This window comes from Schistocerca nitens, chromosome 2 (genome assembly GCF_023898315.1).
Source record: "Schistocerca nitens isolate TAMUIC-IGC-003100 chromosome 2, iqSchNite1.1, whole genome shotgun sequence".
Lineage (NCBI taxonomy): Eukaryota > Metazoa > Arthropoda > Insecta > Orthoptera > Acrididae > Schistocerca > Schistocerca nitens.
In genome coordinates, this window is record NC_064615.1 from 777,576,203 (window position 1) to 777,594,241 (window position 18,039).

The following is an 18,039-nucleotide window of genomic DNA, read 5'->3' on the forward strand; positions in this document are numbered from 1 at the left end:
TAGTCTTAACTATATGAAGATGGTATCTATTCTTTCTGACATGTTTAGAGTTCCGGTCGGGGCACACATTTTAAACTGTCCTCTTTGATGTATATCAACGCCTGTCGACCGCTTAGGGTCTGAATTTAATTACCATTCCACATACTGAACTGGATACCGTGGATTTCCATTCATTCGACGTGTGCTCTGCGCTGGCATACAATAACCGTCAGTTGTGGTGGGCTCTTGATAAATTTCAAATTGGTGTCTATTGTTCTTTGTTCTAATGGTTAGATCTAAAACATTTATTCTGTCGCCTGCTTGGTGTTAAACTGTGAACTTCATACTATCACAACACGTACTGCCATCCAAAGCTCTTCCAGTCACGCGAGAGCTCATAAAATTGCAGCATTCGGGCATATGAGCGACAGAGCTATCAAAGTACCACTCTCTAAAGGTAAACATAAGCAAGAGATAAAATAATAAAACAAACAGCCATTGCAAATGCCTGTAAGAGCTCACCATTAGAAACCTTAAAACACTCAATAATGGCAAAACAATCACATCATAAAAACAAAACAGGAAAAAAAGAACTTCCAAACAATCCTATTTCGAGGTAGTATTTACTTTCAGACTGTCTTCAAACGAAAAGGCATAAGCATATCCATTACAACCGACAACAAAATTGGGCAAAAGTTACCTCAAACAACAACACAAGAACTCCACTTCACCATATAGGTGTGTACAAAATTGAATGTTCGGGCTGTGGCCGTTTCTACAAGGGCCAGACACGAAAAAAAACTACACAAGTATCAGCATCCTAAGAATACGGCCTAAAGGCAAAAAAAGAGACATACTTGAAACGCTCCAGATGTACAAACGGCGAAGAAACATCTGAGTCAATCTTAAATGACAAAATTTACAATAGTATCGACTCTGTGTTTAATGGAGCCTAAATTACCAAATTTCCAATGAGAGCGCGCGTGCACACACACACACACACACACACACACACACACACACACACACACACACACACACACACACACACAATCTCCACATTCCACTTCATATTTACTTCATATTTACCACAAATAATTAGTTATGTTACCCTAATATTCTCCAAACGAACAGTGGAATGGCATAATTTACAAATATACCAACAACTTGTGCACCCTGTCACCTTCATACCACATATATATCAATTAATAGTACAAATAGTATATCTATCTACATATTTTAAAGTATAATGAATGTATTACTGCAACTTTTGCTTAGTTATAACATGTAGCAGATATAGTTTTAATAATCTCCAGCTCTGAAAACCTTGCCCTCCATCAATCTCTCCTTTCAGCCTCTCTCTCTCTCTCTCTCTCTCTCTCTCTCTCTCTCTCTCTCCCCCCTCCCTCCCTCCCTCGCTCCCTCCCTCCCTCCCTCCCTCCCTCCCTCCCTCCCTCCCACCCTTCCTTCCTTTTGTATATTTTCTTTGATCTTTCCTAAATGAACAATAAATTGCCTAACTCATAAAACTCAATGGATGCACCCAAATAAAACCAATAGTTTGTACCCGATGTCGCCTGATATTACATACAGGTATATCTGTTTGTATTATTAAGAGTATATCTTTCTGCATATCTTTATCTCGGTACCAGCGTATTACTTCAGCATTTACTTGGTTATAACACGTAACAGATATAAGTTTAACAAACCCGCAGCTCTAACACATCCAAAACTTCTCGCAATCCTTTCATCCTCTCTGCGAATCCCAGCCAAAATTGCTACTTATGTATAACTGTTGCCAACATAACTGGTCAACTTAAGGTTTGTAACATGTCACCTAAGTACATAAATGAGTATAAAATTTAGGCTATATAAATTTCACACAAAATACCTTGTGTACCACTTGAAAAATTTACTCTAACGTATGTAGTCAACGAAACCAAAGATAGCCACAATGCTTTAAAACTTACTGTGAAACAATAGTGTCGTTTTGCTATATGTTTCTTGTACTACGAAATAATATTTCTGTTTTTGCTACATGTTCTTTGCACCTAGTAGATTCCAACACCACCTTTGTTTAAAAAATGTAACAGTTTATATGTGATATATGACGACAGAGAGAGGAGCCCATGACCGATGGAGTTATTCTATTTTGGTCATTTTATTTTCACGTTTATGTTTAGTTTTTAGTCAAAAACTACCCCAAAAACGTGTACTGAAATAGTCTTTTGCTTCTTCACTAGACAGTGTCACAAGTTACACCAAAGTCGTAACACAACACGTAGGACCGATGTTGTCCATCAACTACAACTTTTGGTATAAGTGTGAACAATATTCTGCAATTCCCTTTTGGAATATCTAACGAAAAGACCTACGGTTATTTTACGGAGGATAGTGCAAGAGCCGCGCGGGATTAGCCGAGCGGTTTGGGGCGCTGCAGTCATGGACTGTGTGGCTGGTCCCGGCGGAGGTTCGAGTCCTCCCTCGGGCATGGGTGTGTGTGTTTGTCCTTAGGATAATTTAGGTTAAGTAGTGTGTAAGCTTAGGGACTGATGACCTTAGCAGTTAAGTCCCATAAGATTTCACACACATTTGATTTTTTTTTTATAGTGCAAGAGCACACACCCTCAATATAAGCAAATACATTGACGAAAAAAATCGCAACATCAAAAAATAATTAATGTAGAGTTATGAAATTTTGGGAATACATTTGTGTAGGTAATACACGTAAGTGATCATCATTGCAAGATCACAGGTTAATCTACGAGCGAAATAGTCGTTGCAAATGTGAAATGCTGGTACATTAACAACCGGCGTAACCGCCAGAATGTTGATGCAAGCTTGCAAACGTGCATACATTGTGTCGTACAGGTGTCGGATGTCAGTTTGTGGGATGGAGTTCCATGCGTGTTGCATTTGGTCCGGCAACAAAGGGACAGTTAATACTGTTTGTGGATGACGCTGGAGCTGTCGTCCAACGATGTCCCATATGTGCTCGAATGGAGACAAATCTGGTGATCACTCCGTAGAGTATGTTGGGTCACAACAGCGGTTTGTGGCCGAGCGTTGTCCTGTTGGAAAACACATCCTGGTATATTGTTCAAGAATGGCAGCACAACACGTCGAATCACCAGGTTGACGTACATACTTGCGAATCGGAGCGTGTACGATAACTAAGAGAACGCTCATGCTGTCGTACGAAATCGCACCTCACACCATAAATCCAGGTGTAGGTCCAGGGTGTCTATTGTCTAGCAGACAGACAGACAGACAGACAGACAGACAGACAGACAGACAGGTTGGTTGCAGGCCCTCTGCTGTTCTCCTCCTAACAGACGCACAGCGACCACTGGCACCGAGGCTTTCATCAGTAAATACAACGCACCTCCACCTAGCCTTCGAATAAGTTATCGCTTGACACCACTGAAAACGCAAACGGCGGTACTTTGGGGTCAGTGGTTGCACGCTACAGGGCGTCTGGCTCGGAGTTGTCTTTGAAATAACCGATTTGGAGCAGTTCGTTGTGTCACTATGGTGCAGCTGCTGCTCCAATCGCTGCTGCAGATGCAGTGGTTTTCCGTGGCTTCCCTAAATCGCTTCTGGAAAATTCCGGAATGGATCCATTGAAAGGGCACGGCCGACTTCCTTCCCCATCCTTCCCTAATCCGATGGGACCGATGACCTCGCTGTTTGGTCCCCTCCACCGAATTAACCAAACAACATCCTCCGGACAAGATATTGATGTAATTCTTTTTATATGGCTACGCGGAAGGCCTTGGATATGTACCTCCTTAGCCGACAATTCCACAGCTCAAAAAGCGCATTTCTAATAGGTACGTCGATGACTGCACATACACCGGACTGTATGGCGTTCATGTCTTCATAACAAAGAGGAGTAATGTGGAACACCTATGAAGTAAACAAGGATATCCGTTTATTCTCGCTGTATTCAGTTTGAATTGCCCTGTATATTTATGAAATGAAATGGCAAGAGTCCAGCAAGACGTTGTCATCCGTGGATGAATATTTTGTAGACGTGTTAGCTTAGTACTTAAATACTCACTAGAAAAATGGTCGATAAATTGCGTGCATCTAATAACGAACTACCTAAGCGAAATAGTGAACTTTTAATAAAAATTCTTCTTTTTGCCATCATGATACAGCTGTAGGGCTACTGTTGCCGACGTTAAGTGCAAAAACTAAGAACATTTTTCTGAGCGGTAAGCTGGGGAAATTCGTTATGTAGAATGTACGGGAGGGGAAGGGGAGCAGAAAATTTGTATTGGGCAATGTCACTCATGTTCAGATCACGTGTCGTAGTTACAGAGTGAGCTGTTCTAATGGAACTACCAGCACACTGTCATATACTGCACGTGTGTTCGTTCCAGATGGCCCGGTGACGCAGAACATGAGATGGAGAAGCTGGCGCGCCTGCTGTTCCTGGTGGTGCTGTGGGCTGTCTCGGTCACCGCGCAATGTGAGTACCGTCTCCATGACTTGTCTACGTCTACATCTACTTTTGTGAGCGCTTAGTAACTATACCGTGTATTTTGGGCGATATATTGCGGTATAGAATCTTTTATACTGAGTAGACAGATATATCTAGAGCATCTAGGGCTCCCTTCTTCACTTACAAAGGATGCGGCAGGAGGAGTCACTTTCCTGGGTAACGACACACAAAGGAATTGAGCGGAATGAAGTAGCGGATGTGGCAGGCGAGGAAGAGAATATTTTAAATCAGATGGCTCAGTGTGCTGTGTTCCTACATGCCGTATCATCGCTGTTGGGCTAAAGCGTCATGTGCTGGTGGGAAGAAGAGCGGCTGGAAGGGATGAATAATAATTTACTGTTTATAAAAGAAACTTCTCGGCCTTGACGTTCCACCTTCCGGCCACTTAAGCGACATGAAGTACCTTCGGATAGAGCACAATGCCATGATCTGCAGTGAGGACTGGCCAATGTGAGGTGTTTGTGGCGTACTGATTACAATACATCTCATTTTAAATAAGTGTGTTTCATATTCAGGCAAGAGGACATAGGTTAGCCTACCATCTGATAAGTCCTGTTTTTCATGACAGTGAACGAATGTGGTATGATTTAAGATTTTGCGACATGTCTGACTTGCTCCCCAAACTATTAGGGAAAGATTTTGTTCAGTTACCAGCGTGTCCGGCTCATCCTGGTTTCTTGTAAGAGGTCAGCCAGCCACGCTTTGCTGAGATATTAATTTTTGTGTTGTACGTTAGCTAAGATATTATCAACACATTTTAACAAACCGCAGAGTTAGTTAGTTATTTGTTTGCGTGTTCCATTGATGAATCCCACAGTAGGTAGCCGTTATGATGTGGAATGTGTCAAGTGCACAAGAAATGCACATATGAAGCAAAAAATTTTAATACAGAGTTAAATATTAATATTTCTATTATTTACCCCATTCCCTTAAATGGCACAAAATGCATATACTATGTTCGTAGATTTAGTTATTCCTATTCAAGAATTCATCTATGGTATAGAAGGAGTTGTCAAGGAGATATGATTTCAATTTATTTTTGAAGCTACTACTGCTGTCTGTCAGACACCTTATTTCATCCGGTAATTTGTCGAAAATTTTTATAGCAGCATATTTTACCCCTTTCTGTGCCAAAGATAGGTTGAGCAAAGGATAGTGTTTAGTCTTTCTTTTTTTCTGGTATTATAATCATGAATGTCACTGTTGTTTTTAAACTGGTCCATGTTGTTGAGAACAAATTTCATTAGTGAGTAGATGTATTGTGAGGCTGTTGTAAGAATTCCCAATCTTTTAAAAAGATGCCTACAAGATGTGCGACTATGAACCCCACACATTATTCTAACCACTTTCTTTTGAGCAGTGAATACTTTTTGTCTAAGTGTTGAGTTACCCCAAAATATTATTCCGTATGACATCAGAGAGTGAAAGTATGCATAGTATGTTAGCTTACTAATTTCGATATCCTCGAAATTGGCATTTATTCTGATAGCAAAAGTTGCTGAACCTAGTCGCTTTAGGAGATCCAAAATATGAATTTTCCAATTAATATTATTATCTATATGTACACCCAAAAACTTAGTGTGCTCTTCCCTGTCTACTGACTTCTGTTGATGTGTTATATTTATTGAAGGAACTGTACTTTTTCCAGCAGAAAATTGGATGTACTGTGTTTTTTCAAAGTTTATAGCAAGCCCATTTTCAGAAAACCATTTACTGACTTTTCGAAAGACCTTATTTGTATCATTTTCAATTGGACTTTCATTTACTGGATTAATAACGATGCTTGTATCATCAGCAAACAGTGTCAGTTCAGCTTCCTGTTTCAGATAGAAGGGAGGTCGTTCACAGATTTTAAATTCTTCCTAATTGAATATGTATGCTAAGTGAATGTGTGTGAAAATGGGAGAGAGTGATCATAAATTTAAGTGACACACTGTCAAGTGAAGTAGTGCCACAAGTGTCTTTCTGTTGCAACAGCTGTAGCAAGCACGTCACTCAGCACCGCATCCTGTGTGTCATTTTAAGTGCTGTACATGTTGGTCTGGAGCACTGGGGTTCATGTTGATTAAGCGATTTCGGATGGAATAGGCTGCGCACTGCATTTCATCTGAACTTACGAAGCACAGGGCAGGGTTATAGACATATTGTCTCTTAGCGAGTTGTCGGTGTTCCGTTTTAGACCGCTTTCTTTAATTTCCTGGCACGTAAAAGTCCAGAAGTGTTGAGCCTTTACGTTGTGACGTTTAGTGCAATGACCCTGCGGGTCGGGTGGTTAGAATAGGCCCGAGGTATTCCTGCCTTTCGTACGAGGCGACTAAAAGGAGTTTCACACGTTTCGGCCTTTATGTGACGGTCCCCTGTAGGGTTGGACCTCCATTCTTCAAAATTTTCGCGAAGAGCGAGCCAATTGGGGAAGGCAACTTACAAGGTGCATCGTGTCCATCGTGCATTGAGATCTTAAGCCCACTTTGTTGTCGTCGCATTGCAGTCCTGCCCATTCTCCGTCTCTTGGGCGAGGACACCTTCCTGGGTGCGTTTTCCACCATTCACTATGCAGTGTCGATTTCTGCGTCGACGATTACCATGGACTTCTTTACACCTGATATACAGCACGGTAGCCAGTCCGTTGTGGTGGGGCCGCCATGTATCCTGTTGGTTGTAGCCCCCTAACCACACAGGGATCGCTCTGCTGATGGCTGCGCCGTTAACTCCCCACGTATGCCAAGAGGTAGATGTCCTTCCCCCTGGGGCATCGGGACTCCCGGCAATGAAACACCAGCAGTCTCTAAGCGATCACGAGCTCAATTCAACGCACAGAAGTACGACCCCAAATCGTTCCCCTCCCTGGCCACACCATGTGAGGAACGTCAGGCTAAGGATGGCAGCGGATCTTATTCGCCCCGGTACCTTGTATGTTCGAGAGCTGATGGGGAGTCTTTTATTGCTACGTTACTCACTTTGGCAGCTGTTCTTGATTCGAATTCTGGAATATTTACTTACTCTTCTTTTGAGAAGGGATTTCCGAAGGCTGTGTTCAGTATCTGTGCTTTCGCAGCACTGTTTTCGATAGTATCGCCATTGCTATGGCGCAGAGAAGGCATTGATTTTGTCTTTCCGCTAGCATACTTCACATACGACCAGAATCTCTTCGGGTTTTCTGCCAGGTTTCGAGAAAGTTTCGTTGTGGAAACTATTATAAGCATCTCGCATTGAAGTCCGCGCTAAATTTAGAGATTCTGTAAAAGATCGTCAATCTTGGGGATTTTGCGTCTGTTTAAATTTCGCATGTTTGTTTCGTTGTTTCTGCAACAGTGTTCTGACCCGTTTTGGGTACAGAGGAGGATCAGCTCCGTCGTTTTTTAATTTATTTGGTATAAATCTATCAATTGCTGCCGATACTATTTCTCTTCATTCAAGCCACATCTGGTCTACACTTCTATCATTAATTTGGAAGGAATGGAGATTGTCTCCCAGGAAGGCGTCAAGTGAATTATCTGCTTTTTTGAATAGGTATATATTTCGTTTATTTTTCGAGGATTTGGGGGTTACAATATTCAATCTCGCTACAACCCTGTGTTCACTAATCCCTGTATCCGTTTTGATGCTCGTTATTAACTGAGGATTATTTGTTGCTAAGAGGTCAAGTGTGTTTTCACAACCGTTTACTATTCGTGTGGGCTCATGAAACTAACTGCTCGAAATAATTTTCAGAGAATGCGTTTAGCACAATTTCGGCTGATGCTTTATGCGTACCTCCGGAATTAAACATGTATTTTCGCCAACATATCGAGGGTAAATTAGTCATCACCAACTACACTCCTGGAAATGGAAAAAAGAACACATTGACACCGGTGTGTCAGACCCACCATACTTGCTCCGGACACTGCGAGAGGGCTGTACAAGCAATGATCACACGCACGGCACAGCGGACACACCAGGAACCGCGGTGTTGGCCGTCGAATGGCGCTAGCTGCACAGCATTTGTGCACCGCCGCCGTCAGTGTCAGCCAGTTTGCCGTGGCATACGGAGCTCCATCGCAGTCTTTAACACTGGTAGCATGCCGCGACAGCGTGGACGTGAACCGTATGTGCAGTTGACGGACTTTGAGCGAGGGCGTATAGTGGACATGCGGGAGGCCGGGTGGACGTACCGCCGAATTGCTCAACACGTGGGGCGTGAGGTCTCCACAGTACATCGATGTTGTCGCCAGTGGTCGGCGGAAGGTGCACGTGCCCGTCGACCTGGGACCGGACCGCAGCGACGCACGAATGCACGCCAAGACCGTAGGATCCTACGCAGTGCCGTAGGGGACCGCACCGCCACTTCCCAGCAAATTAGGGACACTGTTGCTCCTGGGGTATCGGCGAGGACCATTCGCAACCGTCTCCATGAAGCTGGGCTACGGTCCCGCACACCGTTAGGCCGTCTTCCGCTCACGCCCCAACATCGTGCAGCCCGCCTCCAGTGGTGTCGCGACAGGCGTGAATGGAGGGACGAATGGAGACGTGTCGTCTTCAGCGATGAGAGTCGCTTCTGCCTTGGTGCCAATGATGGTCGTATGCGTGTTTGGCGCCGTGCAGGTGAGCGCCACAATCAGGACTGCATACGACCGAGGCACACAGGGCCAACACCCGGCATCATGGTGTGGGGAGCGATCTCCTACACTGGCCGTACACCACTGGTGATCGTCGAGGGGACACTGAATAGTGCACGGTACATCCAAACCGTCATCGAACCCATCGTTCTACCATTCCTAGACCGGCAAGGGAACTTGCTGTTCCAACAGGACAATGCACGTCCGCATGTATCCCGTGCCACCCAACGTGCTCTAGAAGGTGTAAGTCAACTACCCTGGCCAGCACAATCTCCGGATCTGTCCCCCATTGAGCATGTTTGGGACTGGATGACGCGTCGTCTCACGCGGTCTGCACGTCCAGCACGAACGCTGGTCCAACTGAGGCGCCAGGTGGAAATGGCATGACAAGCCGTTCCACAGGACTACATCCAGCATCTCTACGATCGTCTCCATGGGAGAATAGCAGCCTGCATTGCTGCGAAAGGTGGATATACACTGTACTAGTGCCGACATTGTGCGTGCTCTGTTGCCTGTGTCTATGTGCCTGTGGTTCTGTCAGTGTGATCATGTGATGTATCTGACCCCAGGAATGTGTCAATAAAGTTTCCCCTTCCTGGGACAATGAATTCACGGTGTTCTTATTTCAATTTCCAGGAGTGTATAATCGTATGAGTTGGGCACGTGTTTGAAAGCAAACTCAAGTTTTCTTTGAACCTTTCAGCAATTGTATCATCTGAACTGGGAGGTCGGTAAAAGGATCCAATTATTATTGTACTCCTGTTGCCAAGAATGACCTCTGCCTAAACTAACTCAAAGGAACTATCTACTTCAATTTCGCAACAAGCTAAACTAACAGCAACAAATGCGCTACCGCCAACCGTATTTAGCTTATCCTTTCGGAACACCGTTAGGTTCTTCGCGAAATTTCGGCTGAGCTTATCTCCGGTTTAGCCAGCCTTCAGTGCCTATAACGATTTGAGCTTGGAGCTCTGGTACTTTCCCAACACAGATACGACAATTTACAGCTGTTATACCGATAGTTGCTGTATCTGCGTTCTTCCTGTGTTGTTGCTAAGAGGTCAAATGTAAACAAAGACGAAAGTAATGAGAAGTACGAGAAATGAGAACAGTGGAAATTAAACACCCCCCTGCGGGTTCGGGGGTAAGAATAGGCCCGCGGTATTCCTGCCTGTCGTAAGAGGCGACTAAAAGGAGTCTTAAAATTTTCCGTTAATGCGTATTATTTGGGGAAGGACGCCTTACGTGGTGCATTCTATATCCATCTTGCCCTAAGATCTGGCATATTCGCTACTGTCATGGAGTTGGACTTACACTGAGCTTCCGGCCACACCAGCTGCAGTGTGTTCCGGGTAGCCTACATTCCCTCCATTCTGCACTTCCATCTTCGCTCCCTTTATTAATGGATATTCGACACCCGACAACCAGCACGGTAGCCAGTTCGTTGTGGTGGGGTCGTCATGTACCCTCTAGGTGGTAGCCCCCTGACTACACAGGGATGGCACTGCTGATGCCTGAGCTGCTACCTCCCCACGTATGCCAAGGAGTAGATGCCTATCCGTCTGGGGCATCGGGACTCCCGGCAAAGGCCATCCTGCCAGGTGGTCTTTGCTGCATCCTGCCAGGTGGTCTTTGCTGCGGCTGGGTGGCGCCCTTGGGGAGAGCCCCTGGTCGGAGTGGGTGGCATCAGGGCGGATGACCCGCAATGAAGCATGGTACATCATCTCTCGCTGGTGGGCCTCCACCAGCAGTCTATAAGCGATCGAGGTCTAACCTCAACGGCAAGCAATACAATCAAATATTATTTCCCTCCCTGGCCACTCCATGGGAGGAACGCATGGCTAAAGACAGCACTGGAGATTATTCCCCCCAGTACCTTGTCTGTACGCAGGTTGATGGTGAATCTTTTATGCCAACCAAGCCTCAGTTTTTTGTGGAGCATTTAGAGGACAAGTTCGGGGAGGTGGAGGGCTTGTCCAAAATGCGCTCTGGGTCAGTACTCATCAAAGCAGCATCCTCTGCCCAGTCACGGAGGTTGCTTGCTTGTGACAAGTTGGGGGATGTTTCAGTTAGCATCACGCCCCATAAGAGTCTCAACATGGTCCAGGGTATTATATTCCACAGGGATCTTCTTCTGCAGTCCGACGATGAACTACGCGCCAACCTAGAACGACGAGGTGTTCACTTCGTCCGGCGCATCCATCGGGGCCCAAGGGATAATCAGGTAGCCACCGGTGCCTTCATCTTGGCCTTCGAAGGTGATGTTTTACCCGAAAAGGTCAAGGTGATGGTTTACCGCTGTGATGTGAAGCCGTATATCCCTCCTCCGATGCGGTGTTTTAAATGCTGGAAGTTCGGGCACATGTCATCTCGCTGTACTTCCGGCATCACGTGTCGAGATTGTGGACGTCCTTCACATCCCAATACTCCATGTGCCCCGCCTCCTATCTGCGGAGAACACCATTCCCCCTGCTCGCCGGACTGTAGGATATTCCAGAAAGAAAGGAAGATAATGGAATATAAGACCCTGGACCGCCTGACCTACCCAGAGGCTAGGCGGAAATATGAGCAGCTACATCCTGTGCCAATGCCATCAACTTACGCCGCTGCTGCAATACCGGTACGATCCTCTCCCGTGTCGTCACATACTGTTGCCTCTCAGCTATGTCAGAATGCACCGGCCCCCTCTGTTGCTCCTGTTCCATCTACTTCAGGAGCAACACCACCCCAACCATCGGGGACATTAGTTCCCCCTTCCCAGCCGGAGAAGCGTGAGACTTCTTCGGCTACTCTCGCCAGGAAGGGGTCCCTTGGGGCCCTCCCAGCCCAGGCTTTGCCCAGTGCCAAAGCGGACTCCCCCAAATTTTTGAAGCAACCACCGGTCGCTGGTCATAGGGCTTCACGGTCGTCGTCCGTCCCTGAGACTGACCCAGTGGGGCCCTCCCAGCCAGACCCACCAAAGGCACAGCGTGCAAAGCAGTCGAAGAAAAAGGCTCCCAAGCATCCTGACATTGCAGTGGCACCTGTCCCACCGCACCCTTCCAACTCTGTGTCTGAGGATGAGGTGGAGATTCTGGCGTCCGCTGAGGACCTGGATCTCCCCAGTCCCTCAGACGCAATGGATAGCTGTGGCACAGGTAGTGACTCGGTAGCAGCAGGGGCCCTGGAGGCGTAATCTGCCTCCCCAGTCCCTTCACACCTTTTCAGCCATGGACAATATCATCCTCCAGTGGAACTGCAGCGCCCGCATCTCGTGGTCGTGCGGTAGCGTTCTCGCTTCCCACGCCCGGGTTCCCGGGTTCGATTCCCGGCGGGGTCAGGGATTTTCTCTGCCTCGTGATGGCTGGGTGTTGTGTGATGTCCTTAGGTTAGTTAGGTTTAAGTAGTTCTAAGTTCTAGGGGACTGATGACCATAGATGTTAAGTCCCATAGTGCTCAGAGCCATTTTTGGAACTGCAGCGGTTTCTTCCACCATCTAGCTGAGCTCCGACACCTTATCAGCCTTCTCCCTTTCTTTTGCATTGCTCTTCAGGAAACTTGGTTTCCAGCGATGCGAACCCCCGCCCTCCGTGGCTATCGGGGTTATTATAAGAATCGGGCAGCTTATGAAAGGGTGTCTGGTGGCGTCTGCATCTATGTCCTTCACTCTCTTCACAGCGAGTCTGTCCCTCTACAAACACCATTAGAGGCTGTCGCTGTTCGGGTGTGGACGCCACAGGCTGTTACCGTCTGCAGTCTTTACCTTCCACCGGATGGTGATATAACGCAGCATGTCCTGGCTGCGCTGATAGCGCAATTTCCGCCACCTTTCTTGTTGCTGGGCGACTTCAACGCCCATAACCCTCTGTGGGGTGGGTCGGTGGCAACAGGTCGAGGCGCCACCATTGAGAATGTATTGTCACACCTCGATCTTTCCATTTTAAATGATGGTGCCTTCACACACTACAGCGTGGCGCATGGCACGTGCTCCGCCATCGACCTTTCGATCTGCAGCCCTAGCCTCTTACCTTCTGTCCAATGGAGAGTGCATGACGACCTGTGTGGTAGTGACCACTTTCCGATCTTTCTGTCACTGCCACAGCATCACTCTTCTGGGCGCCCTAGCAGATGGGCTATGAATAAGGCTGACTGGGACTTGTTCTCCTCCATTGCCGCTATTGAGCCTCTCTCTCTAATGACGCCATTGATGCGGTGGTTTACTCAGTCACCAACAGCATCGTTACTGCCACAGAATCTTCCATTCCCCGTTCTTCTGGGTCCCCTCGGCGGAGGACTGTGCCTTGGTGGTCACCTGAGATCGCTGAGGCGATTAAAGATCGCAGGCGGGCGCTACGGCGTCACAAGCGACATACCTCCATTGAACACCTCATCACCTTCAAACAGCTGCGTGCGCGGGCCCGCCGCCTTATCCGTCAACGCAAGCAGGAGTTCTGGGAGCGGTATGTGTCCACCATTGGCCTCAATGTCTCTCCATCGCAGGTCTGGGCCAAGATCCGACGCCTCTATGGCTATCGGACCCCTGTCAGCGTCCCAGCGCTCTCACTGAATGGAGCAGTTTCTACTGACTCCGACGTCATTGCAAACCGCTTGGCAGAGCATTTTGCTCAGAGTTCCGCTTCTGCGAATTAACCCCTGGCCTACCGCTCCATTAAAGAGCGGATGGAACGTCGGAGCCTTTCGTTTCGCACCTACCATCCAGAATCGTACAATGTTCCATTCAGTGAGCGGGAATTTCGCAGTGCCCTAGCCACTTGCCCTGATACCGCTCCTGGGCCAGATCGCATCCACTGTCAGATGCTGAAACGCCTTTCAGTGGACTTCCAGCGACGGCTCCTCGACCTTTACAACCGTCTCTGGGTCGAGGGTGAGTTTCCGTCGCAATGGCGGGAAAGTATTGTTATCCCCATTCTGAAACCTGGCAAGAACCCTTTGGAGGTGGACAGCTACCGTCCCATTAGCCTCACCAACGTTCTTTGCAAATTGCTTGAACGGATGGTGAGCCGGCGCTTCAATTGGGTACTGGAGTCTCGGGGCTTTCTGGCTGCATCTCAGGGTGGGTTCCGTAAAGGCCGCTCCGCCACCGACAATCTGGTGAGCCTTGAGTCGGCCATCCGTACTGCCTTTGCCCGCCGTCAGCACCTGGTCGCTGTCTTTTTTCGACATGAGGAAGGCGTACGATAAGACATGGCGTCATCACATCCTTTCTACGCTTCATGGATGGGGTCTTCGGGGCCCTCTGCAGATCTTTATCCGAAATTTTCTGTCGTATCGTACCTTCCGCGTGCAAGTCGCGGCCTCCCATAGTTCCTCCCGAGTTCAGGAGAACGGTGTGCCACAGGGATCTGTTTTAAGTGTCTGTTTTTAATAGCCATTAACAGGCTCGCTGCGGCGATGGGAACGTCTGTCTCAGCGTCCTTGTATGCTGACGACTTCTGCCTTTACTACAGCTCTATTGGCATTGCAGCTGCTGAACGTCAGCTACAGGGCGCTATCCGTAAGGCGCAGTCTTGGGCTGTAGCTCATGGGTTCCAGTTTTCGGCAGCCAAGACCTGCGTTATGCATTTCTGCCGCCGACGCACTGTCCACCCGGAGCCGCGGCTTTATCTTGACGGCGAACGTCTTGCAGTGGTGGAGTCACATAGGTTTTTGGGTGTAGTTTTTGATGCCCGGTTGACTTGGCTGCCTCATATTCGGCAGCTTAAACAGAAGTGTTGGCGGCATCTTAATGCTCTGCGATGCTTGAGCCACACCCGCTGGGACGCCGACCGATCTACCCTCTTGCGGCTCTACCAGGCGTTAATCCAGTCCCGTCTGGATTATGGGAGCCTGGCTTATGGCTCAGCATCCCCATCTGCGTTGCGGGTGCTGGACCCAATGCTCCACAGCGGGATACGCCTTGCCACTGGTGCTTTTCGGACCAGCCCAGTGGACAGCATACTTGTGGAGGCGGGTGTCCCTCCATTGCGGTTACGGCGCCAACGTTTGCTGGCCGCTTATGCTGCCCATGTTTTCACCTTGCCCGGGCATCCTAACTATCGTCTACTATTCCCACAGTCAAACGTCCATCTTCCAGAAAGTCGGCCCAGGGCTGTATGTACGATTGCGGTCCGCGTCCGAGAGCTTCTGTCCGGGCTTGGGGCTTTACCTCTTCCGCCTCCTTTCCGGGCACCTCTGCGTACACCCTCGAGGTGTGTGCCTCGCGCTCGCCTTCAGCTGGGATTGGCACAGGGCCCGAAGGACTCAGTCCCTCCGGAGGCCTTCCGCCGCCGCTTTCTTTCCATCCTCGCAACGTATCAGGACTCTGGCGTTGTCTACACTGACGGTTCGATGGTTGCTGGTCGGGTCAGTTATGCTGTAACTCTAGGGGACCATTACGAACAACGATCGTTGCCGGCTGGCTGCGGCCTTTTCACTGCTGAGCTGGTCGCCATCTTTCGTGCCCTAGAGTATATCCGCTCCTGCTCAGGTGAGTCCTTCGTTATCTGTAGCGACTCCCTGAGCAGTTTACGAGCTATCGACCAGTGCTTCCCTCGCTCTCGTCTGGTGATGGCTGTCCAGGAGTCCCTGCATACTCTTGCCCGTTGCGGCCGATCTGTGGCCTTTATGTGGACCCCTGGCCATGTTGGGATACCTGGCAATGAAAATGTTGACCGCCTGGCGAAAGAGGCCACCAGTAAACCATCTCTGGACATTGGCCTCCCGGAGACTGATTTGCGAGCAGTCCTCCGCCGAAAAGTTTTTGCGCTCTGTGACGCTGAATGGTGCGATCTAACCACGCCCAATAAACTCCGTGCTGTAAAGGAGACGACGACTGCGTGGCGTTCCTCCATGCGAGCCACTCGCAGCAACTCCGTTGTCCTCTGTCGGCTCCGTATTGGCCACACCCGAGTGACGCACGGTTATTTATTGCGTCGTGAGGACCCGCCTCTCTGTCGCTGCGGGGCGGTTTTGACGGTGGTGCACATTTTGTCTTGTCCGCTTTTAGCTGTGCTCAGGCAGACATTTGCGCTGCCTGATACACTCCCTGCCCTTTTAACTGATGACCCTGCTATGGCTGGCTTAGTTTTACGTTTTATTCGGGCAGGGGGTTTTTATAATTTGAGTGTTATGTTTTTTTGTGTTGATTCGGGCCTTTGGCCTAAGATTTTAAACTGAGTTTTTAATGTGTTCTCGGTGGTTGGCTTTTCCTTTTTTATCTCTATGGTCGGCCAACCACCGTCACACTCTGTGTGATTTTAATTGGTTTTGTCTGATCTCTGTCTGAGTCTTTCTTGTCCTGTGTCGTCTGACGCCTTTTCTGTTGTTCGTTTTTTATTCTCTGTGGGTGATTTTAGTTTTTTGGAAAAAGGGGCCGATGACCATCGAAGTCTAGTCCCTTTAACCCCCACAAACCAACCGAAACTAAACATCAGGACTGGTGATCACAAAGTAGGTTAAGTTAAGGAATTCTGTTACCTAGGAAGCAAAATAACCCATTACGGAAGGAGAAAGTAGGACATAAAAAGCAGACTGCCATGGATAAAAGGATATTCCTGGCCGAGAGAAGTCTATTAGTATGAAACATAAGCCTTAATTCGAGGAAGAAATTTTTTAGAATGTACGTTTGGAGCACAGCATTCTATGGTAGTGAAACATAGACTGTGGAAATACCGGAATAGAAGAGAATCGAAGCATTTGAGATGTGGTGCTGCAAAATAATGTTGAAATGTGTGTAGACTGATAAGGTAAGGAATGAGGTGGTGCTCCGGAGAAGCGGCGAGGAAAGGAATAAACGGAAAACACTGACAAAAAGAAGGGACAGGATGGTAGGACATGTTTTAGGACGTCACGGAATAACTTCCATGGAACGAGAGAGAGCTATAGAGGGTAAAGACTGTAGAGGAAAGCAGACTGGAATCATCCAGCAAATAATTGAGGACGTTGGTTCCAATTCCTGCTCTGAGATGAAGAGGTTGACACAGGAGGGGAATTCGTGGCGGGCCGCATCAAACCAGTGAGAAGAATAGGAAAAAAGAAGAAAAAGGCACAGAAACCCCGCATCAGTTTGCAGTTTTAGAAGCTACATTTCGGAAAACTAACTCAGTTTGAAAGGATGGAGCGAAATTTGAAAAAGATGAAAAGCACTGGACGGTAGTTCTTCGGAACAGCACTTAAGTCGTTACTAATCGAACATTCAAGCTTCGTTGTAGTGACATGAGTAGTGTGTATTACCGTGTTAAAATGTTAGTCGAATTTCTCTCGTCAGTTGCTATTGTTTTAAGTTACTATATTTTATTCTTCGCATTTCCAGTTTCTTTAATTTTTTATAATGTTTGTAAAGACAAATCTAGAATGCTTGACACGATCAAGATAGCTTCCTGCATACATCACCGCTGTTGAAACATTTGTCGACATTCTCCATCAACGAACACGATATCCATTTTTTCAACTGTCGTATAAGTTGTGAAACACTGAATAGTTACACGAGAAAGTTGTTTGGCCGCAATAACATCATAGCACTGACTGATGATCTTGAGTCGTATAAGTAAACACACAAACCGTACCGTAGTGAAATGTTTGCTTATATTCGGTACAGTAAAGCAGGCGTATGGACCTCTTCTCCTGACGGTCGAACAGTGGTTTGCGACGCTCTTGCTTGTTGATCAAAATCCGCACGTGTTAAGTCGTTCAAGTCCTTTTCATAGGCCACAGACGTAGTATATAGTAACATTTTATAAACAAGGTCTTCATTATTCGGCAGTTATAAACGCTAAAAATTACTTGTGTGCGTCAGAAAACTGCCACATTGTTCGATATAAACCCGGCTTATTTACGAGCTTGGTACTTGTTTTAGCTGCACTATCCTGTATGTTTTGTTGACTCCAACGTAAGCTTTGCCACTGGAGATGGGAGTCCGTTGCAGAGTAGCTGGTACATCTAGTTTCTGATATGTGATCACGATCAGTCACATGTTTC

At 47.3% G+C, this 18,039-nt stretch overlaps 1 protein-coding gene across 1 annotated transcript in view; it reads left to right on the plus strand.

Annotated features, from left to right (window-relative positions):
- The window catches only part of LOC126237025 (fat-like cadherin-related tumor suppressor homolog), a 363,960-nt gene that overhangs the window by 89,995 nt on the left and 255,926 nt on the right, over window positions 1-18,039 (plus strand). Inside the window, exon 2 of the mRNA XM_049946768.1 lies at window positions 4,368-4,456. Within this exon, the coding sequence (XP_049802725.1) occupies window positions 4,368-4,456 (89 nt within the window). The remainder of the gene's footprint in view (window positions 1-4,367; window positions 4,457-18,039) is intronic.